Genomic DNA, 13,330 nt, shown 5'->3' on the forward strand with positions numbered 1-13,330 from the left:
AACCTATTTTGAATTACAAATTATTGCGTATTAATACCATATATGCCATCATTAAACCACTTCTGTTGTCCATCAAAGGCACTTTCAACAAGGGAAGGTCATGAGGCTACTCCTATTACACACCTTCTAAAAGTGATGCACATCCAGCTGAAAAGGACATTCCAGGGATGCTGATTGGCTAAGAGCTGTGACAGTGCTCTCCTCACAGTATATATTTTATATATTCTTTTCAAGTACATACCTGAGAAGAACAAAAATATATGAACTGCTTTGGTCTGGAGGATGTCTAGTACAGTCATTGCCAGGGCAGTGTTCACTTCTGCACCAGCAATCCTCGGTCCGCCATCATTGGCGCCTCTGCCGCATACTAAATACCTGCAACTAAATCCCTAGTGATTAGGCCTTGTGTGAACTCATGATGTCACAATGGGGCTTGTAAGCGCCCACGATGCCAAACAGAGATTTGATGCTGCAGAAAAGAACATTGCCCTAGTCCGGCAGACACACTACTGAACTGAAAGCCAGACCATGGTAGTTGGAATCTTTTTGCTCATCTCTAGTATGCACCCTTGAATTTGACACTACATGAACATTGAACAGATACCCAACTTTATATTGCCTCTGTCTCAATATACAACATATTTTAACTGTCTGATTCTGTGCTCTAAGGGAAAACAAAGGAATTATAGACTTGGAAAGTGAGGCACAAAAGTAGATCAGCCTCGGTTGACTTTTGCCTATCCTTAACATGGGTCAAGGGAAAAAGAAACAGGGCGCTAAGAGTCCATATTCTCTTCCAAAGAAAAGGATGCACGTCTTGCTTGTAGATGGAATCCATATATTCCTTTCATATGTTTGTTATTTGTTAAGTGTTTTGTGGTTTCAATAAACTTTTGTGATACACGTTACCAGAGAAATCTGACTCTCTCTCAACTTAAAATCCACTTCTCCCCCTTCCATCTGCTTCCTAAACTCAATACTTACGGTGAAAAAGAACGCCAATCCATCTTGGTTAAGGAAGACGGACTGTCAGCACAGTGAAGTGTCAGGTTACAGATTGTATTAAAGTCTATCAGAAAGTGAGATCAGGAGGAGTAGTGAGGAGCACTCAGCACAAGGAGACACCAGGCAGACACTATGCAGATTACTATGTGGGGAAGGGCAGCTGTGGATAGAGCGAGGGTCCCAGGAGGCAGGGTCGCCGCTGCAGGAAGCTGGTGGCAGGGGCAGGAGTGGGGTGATCTTGTCTCCCAAGATCTCAATTTGCGCATGCGCTGCCTCCAGTGACCATTTTACTGAACTACACATCAGTGAAAATGATTGGAAGTGCGTGGACTCCGCTGACAATTTGTGAAAGCCTGGGGTCCGATGAAGCCTCGCATTGCCAAACACCCAGTCTAGGGCCCGCAGTATTGCAACACTACTACCGCCACCAGCTTCCTGGGACCCCGCACCACTGCCCGGCCCTTCAGTAAGCTACTGTAAAAGCGGACTTTAAGTCATACCACCATTTTAAGGAAATTGTTTGTTTTTTTTACTATTTTCCTCCACACAATGTACGCCCAATAAACAATGTCAGAATTGCATTTGTTTTTCACAATTTCACCACATTTGGAATTTTTTCCCCGTTTTCCTGTACACTATGTGGCAAAATGAATGGTATCACTCAAAACTACAACTTGTCCTGCATAAAAAAGCCGTCATAGGTCTATGTGGAGAGAATATTAAAAAATGTTTGGTTCTTGGATTAAGGGGAGGGAAAAAGAGAAAAAAAGGGAAAAAAAAAACGAATTTGGCCGTGGTGGGAAGGGATTAACATGTTTTAACAATATAATCTACATAATTTATATCTATTTTGGATTATAAATGAAACTTGCCCAGATAGGAATCTCACAGTTGGTCTGTCTTGCTTAAAACAACTATCATCGAAACAGAACAACTTACCTTTGCCTGCGACAAATGCTTCTCGTAGGGCTCCTTTAACCTTGCTGTCACCATTTAGCAATCTATGACTTGGTAATATAGCAATGTGAGACGCACCATAGATAGCCTCTGGGGTAAAAGCATAGGCAGAAATCTTTTCTCCAGTTTCAGCATCATCCACCTGTAAAAAGGTGAAAGCAGACTTGTCATGTTTACAGCAGGGCTCTGGTCAATATGGATGGAGAGCGGCTACGTGCTGCCATTATTAAACTGTAGATCCAGTGGACAGGTAGACTCCTGTGGATAACATGACATACACATACCTGCCCGATACATTAGGGTATTTTCACAGAAGGCAGAAACACTATCGGGTGGAAAATCTGCAATGTGTTGTAGTGGCAGCAAAGTTGATGAGATATTATTAAATCTCATCTACAGGCTGCAGAAATAAGCTGCAACATGGCAATTTATGCGGTGTATTTTGACCATTTGCAAAGCAGAGTAAAACCTGAAGCAAACCCACAGCAGAATTCACATTAAATCCATTTGTAACATAATGCAGATTTTATCAATTTGTTTTCTGCTCAATTTACTTCCTGTGGATATCCCTCTCTTTATATCCTTCTACGTAGTCAAAAGTCATGGCGAATAAAAAGTCATTGCGATTCGCTTCAATGGGGTCAACGTAAGTCGAATGTATGTGTTCTGATCTGGCCAAGAAGTTGAAGCAGAATGCAGAACTGTTCCTATATATATCTATATCTATATACATACATACACACACACACACACACACACACACTGGGTGGGCCATTTATATGGATACACCTAAATAAAATGGGAATGGTTGGTGACCCAGATCGGCGTGCTGAATTTGCAAAAATTGGAACAGGACCCTCAGTTTACACAGAACATTATGGTCAGTGATGAGGCAAACGTTTTTTGGGTGGGCCATTTATATGGATACACATAAATAAAATGGGCATGGTGACAGTTTTCTTGCGTAGGGCGTCTTGCATTGAAATCTGCTGCAATGACCCGGGTACTGCATTCACCAGACATCAACACAATTTCTATCCGCTCCTCATGTGTTAACCACTGCGACATGACAATGACTGTAAACAAAGAGAAACTTGTAAATAACTAATGAAAGAATAAAGTTACGTTAAAACCAAGCACACCATTGCTTTTCTTGTGAAATTCTCAATAAGTTTGATGTGTCACATGACACTCTTCCCATTGAAAAAAATAAAGTTGGATCCAAAATGGCCAACTTCAAAATGGCCACCATGGTCACCAACAATCTTGAAAAATTTTCGCTCTCCCACATATTAATGTGCCACAAACAGGAAGTTGATATCACCAACCATTCCCATTTTATTTAGGTGTATCCACATAAAGTCCTGCTTATCCATAAATCTGTCGATGGAACTTATGTGAAATAAAAGACGCACAATTTTTTTAGTTCAACTGGTGAGTGCTGCATTTCTTCTTTTACTATACATTGGATGATTTATGTTTGTTCATGCAAGCACCTCTCATTTTTTGACTGAACTACATACTGCAATACTTCAGATAAACAGCTCCGTCTGTTAATAGTGGTGATTTATGTGCCCTAGTTTTACATTCATCTCTTTGCTTCTCCACTTGAATATAAATATATATATATATATACACTCACTGGCCACTTTATTAGGTACACCATGCTAGTAAGGGGTTGGACCCCCTTTTGCCTTCAGAACTGCCTCAATTCTTCGTGGCAGAGATTCAACAAGGTGCTGGAAGCATTCCTCAGAGATTTTGGACCATATTGACATGATGGCATCACACAGTTGGCGCAGATTTGTCGGCTGCACATCCCTGATGCGAATCTCCCGTTCCACCACATCCCAAAGATGCTCTATTGGATTGAGATCTGGTGACTGAGGAGGCCATTTGAGTACAGTAAACTCATTGTCATGTTCAAGAAACCAATCTGAGATGATTCGAGCTTTATGACATGGCGCATTATCCTGCTGAAAGTAGCCATCAGATGTTGGGTACATTGTGGTCATAAAGGGATGGACATGGTCAGCAACAATACTCAGGTAGGCTGTGGCGTTGCAACGATGCTCAATTGGTACCAAGGGGCCCAAAGAGTGCCCAGAAAAAATTCCCCACACCATGACACCACCACCACCAGCCTGAACCGTTGATACAAGGCAGGATGGATCCATGCTTTCATGTTGTTTACGCCAAATTCTGACCCTACCATCCGAATGTCGCAGCAGAAATCGAGACTCATCAGACCAGGCAACGTTTTTCCAATCTTCTACTGTCCAATTTCGATGAGCTTGTGCAAATTGTAGCCTCAGTTTCCTGTTCTTAGCTGAGAGGAGTGGTACCCAGTGTGGTCTTCTGCTGCTGTAGCCCATCTGCCTCAAAGTTCGACGCACTGTGCGTTCAGAGATGCTCTTCTGCCTACCTTGGTTGTAACGGGTGGCAATTTGAGTCACTGTTGCCTTTCTATCAGCTCGAACCAGTCTGCCCATTCTCCTCTGACCTCTGGCATCAACATGGCATTTCCGGCCACAGAACTGCCGCTCACTGGATTTTTTTTCTTTTTCGGACCATTCTCTGTAAACCCTAGAGATGGTTGTGCGTGAAAATCCCAGTAGATCAGCAGTTTCTGAAATTCTCAGACCAGCCCTTCTGGCACCAACAATCATGCCACGTTCAAAGGCACTCAAATCACCTTTCTTCCCCATACTGATGCTCGGTTTGAACTGCAGGAGATTGTCTTGACCATGTCTACATGCCTAAATGCACTGAGTTGCCGCCATGTGATTGGCTGATTAGAAATTAAGTCTTAACACACAGTTGGACAGGTGTACCTAATAAAGTGGCCAGTGAGTGTATATATTGTGGTGTAGTGACCACTGTGTCCGCTAGGGGGCGCTGTGTGGGTGGTCCAGGACAGGCGTATATGCATTTCCAGTGTCCTGATAGGTGTAGGATGCTGAATGATCGTAATGTATCTCAAGGTGGGTGGCCTTGAGATGAAGACTTGTGTATGTGTTGATCAGCAGTGATACTGCTGAGGTTTCGTGCCAGTGGGTTAGGGAGAGCTACCTACAAATCCACCCAGGGGTGTGTCTGAAAATGCTGGTAGTAAAAGACTATGTGTATGTGAAGGACCTGTGATGAGGTCATAGCCATGTGACCTGGTGGGCGTGGCTGCGGACCATATAAGGTGGCCAGGGTAGGTCACATGGAGTGAATGCTGGGACCCAGTTGGTCAGTTGTGGAAGGTCCCGCTGGGAGATGGGGCTTCCTGCCTGACAGCACATGAATGCTGTGAGTAATGGCTGCAAGAGTCTGAGAGTTCCCAGGGGAGGGAATGAACGTCTGCAGTGAGCTGAAGCAGCCATGAGGTAACCCTGACGGGGTGAGATATCTGTGAGGCTGAAGAGCCTGAATACTGGACATTGCGTAACCTGTGACCACAGGCTTAACAGAGGGAAGCTCTGTCATGAACGCTATGCTGATTATATGAACTTTATGTTGCAGCTGTGGGTTTATGATGCCTGAATAAACCGCATGGATTGTTATTGTTTTATGGAAAACCCGTGCCGGACGTGATTATTTGGCTACCAAGCGAGTGTCCCCAACCTTGAATGACAGCGCTACCTTACAATAATATATATATATATATATATATATATTCTTTAACTAAATTTCAACGATGTCTTGCCAGCTCCTCCTTAGCTTCTAGATACTTTTTAAAATTGTCCAATTGTCTAATTTTCATGAAAGGAACACGTACCCATTATAATCTATGAGGTGGTTCACATGCTTGTGTTTTTTTTGTAGAAAATTACCTATTCAAGTCAAGGATTTTGTAAAAATCACAGATAGAAGAAGTTCTGTATTTTTTTTTCATACAGTGGGGAAAAAAAGTATTTAGTCAGTCAGCAATAGTGCAAGTTCCACCACTTAAAAAGATGAGAGGCGTCTGTAATTTACATCATAGGTAGACCTCAACTATGGGAGACAAACTGAGAAAAAAAAATCCAGAAAATCACATTGTCTGTTTTTTTTTTCATTTTATTTGCATATTATGGTGGAAAATAAGTATTTGGTCAGAAACAAAATTTCATCTCAATACTTTGTGATATATCCTTTGTTGGCAATGACAGAGGTCAAACGTTTTCTGTAAGTCTTCACAAGGTTGCCACACACTGTTGTTGGTATTTTGGCCCATTCCTCCATGCAGATCTCCTCTAGAGCAGTGATGTTTTTGGCTTTTCGCTTGGCAACACGGACTTTCAACTCCCTCCAAAGGTTTTCTATAGGGTTGAGATCTGGAGACTGGCTAGGCCACTCCAGGACCTTGAAATGCTTCTTACGAAGCCACTCCTTCGTTGCCCTGGTGGTGTGCTTTGGATCATTGTCATGTTGAAAGACCCAGCCACGTTTCATCTTCAATGCCCTTGCTGATGGAAGGAGGTTTGCACTCAAAATCTCACGATACATGGCCCCATTCATTCTTTCATGTACCCGGATCAGTCGTCCTGGCCCCTTTGCAGAGAAACAGCCCCAAAGCATGATGTTTCCACCACCATGCTTTACAGTAGGTATGGTGTTTGATGGATGCAACTCAGTATTCTTTTTCCTCCAAACACGACAAGTTGTGTTTCTACCAAACAGTTCCAGTTTGGTTTCATCAGACCATAGGACATTCTCCCAAAACTCCTCTGGATCATCCAAATGCTCTCTAGCAAACTTCAGACGGGCCCGGACATGTACAGGCTTAAGCAGTGGGACACGTCTGGCACTGCAGGATCTGAGTCCATGGTGGCGTAGTGTGTTACTTATGGTAGGCCTTGTTACATTGGTCCCAGCTCTCTGCAGTTCATTCACTAGGTCCCCCCGCGTGGTTCTGTGATTTTTGCTCACCGTTCTTGTGATCATTCTGACCCCACGGGGTGGGATTTTGCGTGGAGCACCAGATCGAAGGGAGATTATCAGTGGTCTTGTATGTCTTCCATTTTCTAATTATTGCTCCCATAGTTGATTTCTTCACTCCAAGCTGGTTGGCTATTGCAGATTCAGTCTTCCCAGCCTGGTGCAGGGCTACAATTTTGTTTCTGGTGTCCTTTGACAGCTCTTTGGTCTTCACCATAGTGGAGTTTGGAGTCAGACTGTTTGAGGGTGTGCACAGGTGTCTTTTTATACTGATAACAAGTTTAAACAGGTGCCATTACTACAGGCAATGAGTGGAGGAAAGAGGAGACTCTTAAAGAAGAAGTTACAGGTCTGTGAGAGCCAGAAATCTTGATTGCTTGTTTCTGACCAAATACTTATTTTTCCACCATAATATGCAAATAAAATGAAAAAAAAACAGACAATGTGATTTTCTGGATTTTTTTTTCTCAGTTTGTCTCCCATAGTTGAGGTCTACCTATGATGTAAATTACAGATGCCTCTCATCTTTTTAAGTGGTGGAACTTGCACTATTGCTGACTGACTAAATACTTTTTTTCCCCACTGTACTTGAAAACCACTGATTGTAAAAACTGACACATGATCTGAACACTGATGAAACTTGGATCCAAAACACTGATGAAACGCAAACCATTTTTTTGCATATGTGAAAAAATCACGGACATATGAGTGAGACCATAATAAAGAGCAAAAGGTTCAGAAACACATAATAAAAATGACATAAGGCATGTGCACTATTTTTATTAGTTTAAACTGAGCCAACAATTATTGTGCATTTAGCTTCTGGAAAACTTTTATAAACCTAAATTTCGAAATGATAAACCTCAATGTGCACCACTTACCCATATATTTCGGACTATAAGGCTGTGTGCACATGCTGCGGATTAGGTGCGGATTCATCCGCGCGGATTTTGTAAAATCCGCAGGTAAAACCGCAGGTCAAAATACCTGCGGTTTTACCTGCGGATTGCTCTGCGGTTTTGCCCTGCGGTTTTTCATCTCCTCAATGGAGGAGATGGCAAACCGCAGGGGAATCCGCAGAAAGAATTGACATGTCAATTCTTTCTGCGGATTGAAAACCGCAGATAATCCGCGTGGAAAATTCCGCACCGTCTGCATTGCGGTTTTTGATTCCCATAGGGAATCATGCTACTGTACACAGCAGCAAAAACTGCTGCGGGTCCGCAGCGGCCAAAACCGCTGCGGAACCGCAGCAAAATCCGCAGCGTGTGCACACAGCCTAAGATGCACCGGACCATAAGATGTCACCTAGGTTTTAGAGTAGGAAATTAAGGAAAAAAATTTGAAGCAAAAAATGTGGTCAATTCTGTACTTAATATCTCCTAACCTGGTATAAAGTATATGGTCCCCTCATCTCCATCCTGATACACATGGTCCCCTCATCCCTATCCTGCTATGCATGGCCCCCTCATCCCTTCTCTGGTATGCATTGCCCCCTCATCCCTATCCTGGTATGCATGGATCCCTCATCCCTACCCTGGCAGGAATGGTCGCCCTCATCCCTATCCTGGTATGCATGGCCACATCCCTATCCTGGTATGCATGGCCCCATTCTTATTCTGGTATGCAGAGACCCCATCTCGTTCTACTATGCATGGTCCCATCCTTATTCTGGTATGCAGGGCCCCCATCTCGTCCTAGTATGCCTAGCCCCATCCCTATTCTGGTATGATTGGCCCCCATTCCGGTCCTGGTATTCATGGCCCCATCCTTATAATTGGCCCCGACCCCATCAGAAAGCATCAACAAAAACAAACCATTACACCATTACACAAACCATTACACTTACCTACCAGGCGCTCCCTCGCAGCGTCCTGCTCCAGTGCCAGCAAATACTTTATGCTTGTAAGCAGCGCTTGGCAGGGACGTCATGCGTTTTTCACAAGCAGAGCACAGCTTCCGGACTATTCATCGGGATATTAATTTCTCTTAAGTAGCGGCACACATGACCGCCGGTAGCAGCAGGAAGCCAGTGGCTGAAGAGAAATGAATAGTCACTGCTCTCTGCGCACACAGTCCCGTTGAGTATTCTGTCAGCTGTGCCCTGCTTTTGAGCAGTGCATGACGTTCCTGCCATGCACTGCTTACAAGCATAAAGCAGTTGCTGTCACCGGAGCAGGATGCTGCGAGAGAGCGCGTGGTAGTTAAGTGTAATGGTTTGTTTTTTTAATGTTTTCTGATGGGGCCATGCATATCAGGATGGGGATGGAGATGGCGATGGGGCCATGCATACCAGGACCGGGGTTGGGGGGAAATCAGGCCAAGATACTATTATTACAGAGAAATGAATATTCATTGCTCTCCACGCCAATGGGAGTGGAATGCAGTGAATATTCATTTCTCTTTAACAGTGGGAACAGGAGTTAGCTGCAGCCGCTGACTCCAGCCTCCTGTGACCCACTGCTCTGCTGATGCCATTCCCCCACGTCAGCCAGAGCCGGTATATACGGACAATAAGACGTACCTCTGATTTTCCTCCACATTTTTGGAGGAAAAAAGTGTGTCTTATAGTCTGAAAAATACGGTATGCATAAGGAAATTATTTAGCGATGTCTGAAATTTAAATAGTTAAGGGCTACTGCAGACTTGTGAGTCCTCACAGCACGCGCACTGCACGCTGTAAAGATTCTCTGATGCTGGCACTTACAGCAAGTATATGATTTGCATGTATGTAGTCACGTGACAATTAGATGGGCTCGGTCTCACTCAATGCTCAAATTGAGCTGAGAAAAAAATCGCAACATACTGCAATTGACCTTGTATCTTGGATGAAACTCGCCAATGCGTATGAAAAAAAAAAATAGCACAGCACTCGGACCATGCTAGTGTCGTCCGAATTTTACACACCAGTGTCTTTGACAACCCGACATTTCAGCAGCCGAGTACAGTAAAATCACAGTGTGAGCCGACAAAATAGAATAGATAGACTAGATATATACGCATAGAATAGATATAAAGATGTCAGTGACATATATAATTATTGCACTGCTTGTGTAGCTTACTGTACATATATTGAATTAATAAATCTCTGAAAAAAATGGCGTGGGATCCCCTGACATTTAATTAACCAGCAGAGGGAAAGCGGACAGCCGTGGGCAGATGTTTATAGCCTGGGAAGGAGTTAATACCCATGGTGCTTCCCAGACTATTAATATCAGCTAACAGCTGTATACTTAGCTTTTACTGGTTATTAAAATGGGAGACCGCCCCAAAAATGACGTAGTGTCCCACTATAATAATAACCAGCAAAGGCTAGGCAGACAGCTGTGGGCTGATCCCAGACCATAACCATCAACTCTCAGCCACCCCAGAAATGGCGCATTGCAATCAGATCACATTCGCATGGAAATCGGATGTAAATTGGATTTTAGGTGTTTAAAAATTGGATTGTACTCGCATGAAAATCACATGACCCTTGCATAACACTTATCCCACTTTTCTGGACTGAAATCGGACCGTTTTTTTTTTTTTTTTTTAACGGTGATGGGTATGAGCTCTGAAGCTGGAAAACCCCTTTAATCATTGATCATTTTGGACATTAAAAGAAATATATCCATAACGGTTTAAGTATTTGAACCTTGTATCCCTACAATAAAAGGAACACAACTATAGCAGTAGGGCTAAAGTAATATTTATTGTACAAGATGGTTATTAGGGACTGAACTCCCGATACAATAGCTTTTATGTATAAGGCCTTCTATGCACAGAACCTAGCCTGTTGAATAGGTCACTAATTACCTTTAACATGCAGTCAAAAAAGCAGCCAGTGCAGTCACCAATCCAGTTAGCCTGCATGCTTCTCACACCGTACCATTCAGGGAGATCTGCTAAAGCCTCTTGCATTGCCTGCAATAAACATGAAAATTAACGTACTACAGTCATTTGAAAAATAATTTCTATGTACACTAATTTTCATAAGGTGAATATTAACCCCTTTATGACCTTGGGATTGTCCATTTTTGTATTTTGCTCACCTTTTTCCCAGAGCCATAACATTTTTATTTTTCAGTAAATATGGCGTTGTGAGGGCGTGTAATTTTGTGGGATGAGTTGTACGTTAGAACGACATCATTGATTTTTGCATATAGTGCACAGTAAAACCGGATAATTCCAAGTGCGGTGAAATTGCAAAAAAAGTATAATTACACAATTGTTTTTTGTGTTTTTTTTTTTTTTTTTTTACCATTGTTCACTGAATGCTAAAACTGGCGATTATGATTATCCAGGTCATTACGAGTACACAGATACCAAACATGTATAGGTTCTTTTTTAATTAAGTAGTGAAAAAAAATTCCAAAGTTTGTAAAGAAAGAAAAAAAAAAGCGCCATTTTCTGAGATCTATAGTGTCTCAATTTTTCATGATCTGGGGCTGGGTCAGGGAATATTTTTTGCATGCCAAGCTGTCATGTTTATTGATACCACTTTGGGGTAGATACAATGTTTTGATCGCCTGTTATTGCAATGTTGCGACGATCAAAAAAAGTAATTCTGTCTCTTTTTTTTTTTAAGCTATGCCGTTTGCGGTTCGGATTCATTGTATATTTTGATAGATCGGGTGTTTCTAAATAAGGTGATACCAAATATGTGTACTTTTATTTATTTTTTTATTTTAATTTTGAATGGAGCAAAAAAGGGGGTGATTTGAACTTTTATATTTTTTGAAAACTTTTTTTTACACTTTTTACTGGCTTCAATAGTTTCCTTAGGAGACCTGAAGCTGCGATCATCCGATCGCTTGTGCTATATGTAGCCACGGGCCGGCGTCCTTAGGAGATCTGCAATGACAGGCAAGGGGGTCTCCTGCAGACCCTCAGCTGTCATGCCAACCCATCGGCACCCCGCGATAATGTAACAGGGGCGCCGATAGGTGGGCTTTGTGACGCGATTCCAGTAAGCGCGAGTTAAATGCAACTGTCAGAGACTGACAGCGGCATACAAGATGTTAACCTACACGGGTGGATTGCGATTCCCCCAGCCAGCTGTTAGGTGCACATGTCTTGTTTAGATATCTTTTGCATACTTATGACAATGAATTTTATGGTGAGGACGCAGGAGAGGTTTTCTTCTGATAACTATTCTGTTACCATGGCTGATCAGGTGAGGAAAATCTCCAGAAGGGGCCCCGGGCGAGCTGCCAGATGGAGCCGACCCCTATACAGGGAACGTTAGGAGCAGGCCCAGGGGTTCGGGTACCACAATAGCCGGTACCGAGAGGGGCGGCTCAGAACGGACTGGAGTAGGAGCACGAGACTGCAGAAGGTCGGACCAGAGTAGGATTGCAAAGGCCGGACCATGGATAGCAGGACGAAGCAGGATCTCTGGAGACAGGGCCGGAGTAGGACTGCGGGACTGAAGCAAAGACAGCAGGACGGAGCAGTAACACGGGAGGCAGGGCTGGAGTAGGACTGCAGAACTGGAGCATAGAAAGCAGGGCAAAGCAGGATCACTGGAGACAGGACCGGAGTAGGACTGCGGGACTGGAGCATAGACAGGACGGAGCAGGAACACGAGGAGGCAGGGCTGGAGTAGGACTGCAGAACTGGAGCATAGAAAGCAGGGCAGAGCAGGATCACTGGAGACAGGACCGGAGTAGGACTGCGGGACTGGAGCATAGACAGCAGGACGGAGCAGGAACACGGGAGGCAGGACTGAAGTAGGACTGCGGGACTGGAGCATAGACAGCGAGACAGAGCAGGAACAAGGGAGGCAGGACTGGGGTAGGACTGAGGGACTGGAGCATAGACAGCAGGACAGAGCAGGAACACGGGATACAGGACTGCGGAAGACAAGAGAGTACACAAGGAAGCAGGGCCCAGTGTGCTAGCAAACACGAAGATCAGGCGCCTCCCTCAAAGGAGGACGGCCTGATATGCCCCTGTCTGGTCTACCATTGGTCCGACGGTGCTTCCGGGTCAGGGCATTGTCGGAGCACAAGTGTCAGAAGGGACCGACGTGCCTGTCGGGCGGCAGGGGGGTTGCGGCGCGGGAGTGGAGGCCGGGTGAGTATACAGTGGCGGCATGACATATTCCATGAAGGCCATATCTGTGCAGGTGTCTTTGAACAACAGAACAATGTACCACAACTACAGAGTCTGCTAAAGCTTTCTAAAAGTCTTTTGCGGTCAAGAGGTGGTTCTGATTTGCCTTTCTAGCAATCCAGCGAGTAGCTCTCACTGATCTTATGTTGACCTCCACTGTTTCCGGTAACTGCCAGTTCTTAATTACATTTCAAAAAAGAAACCAGAACACAAAAAATGACTAAATACCCAGGGGGTCAGAGATCACAGCCAAATAAGCAAAGTCAATATTACTCGTGCATATAATTATAGACCTCAGGGCAAAAAATCTACCATGCCCTAATAAACCCTATTGAGGCCCTTCCTGACTGCAGAGGTTGGC

At 43.9% G+C, this 13,330-nt stretch overlaps 1 protein-coding gene across 3 annotated transcripts in view; it reads right to left on the minus strand.

Moving 5' to 3' along the window:
- The window catches only part of LARS2 (leucyl-tRNA synthetase 2, mitochondrial), a 537,549-nt gene that overhangs the window by 74,542 nt on the left and 449,677 nt on the right, over positions 1–13,330 (minus strand). For all 3 annotated transcript variants that reach the window (XM_073550070.1, XM_073550069.1, XM_073550068.1), the window contains exons 8-9: positions 10,669–10,776; positions 1,945–2,104 (exon numbers count right to left, since the gene is read on the minus strand). In XM_073550070.1, coding sequence (XP_073406171.1) covers positions 1,945–2,104; positions 10,669–10,776 — 268 coding nt within the window. The remainder of the gene's footprint in view (positions 1–1,944; positions 2,105–10,668; positions 10,777–13,330) is intronic.

This window comes from Dendrobates tinctorius, unplaced genomic scaffold (genome assembly GCF_039654945.1).
Source record: "Dendrobates tinctorius isolate UK_male_01 unplaced genomic scaffold, ASM3965494v1 ptg000162l, whole genome shotgun sequence".
In the NCBI taxonomy this organism is placed as follows: domain Eukaryota; kingdom Metazoa; phylum Chordata; class Amphibia; order Anura; family Dendrobatidae; genus Dendrobates; species Dendrobates tinctorius.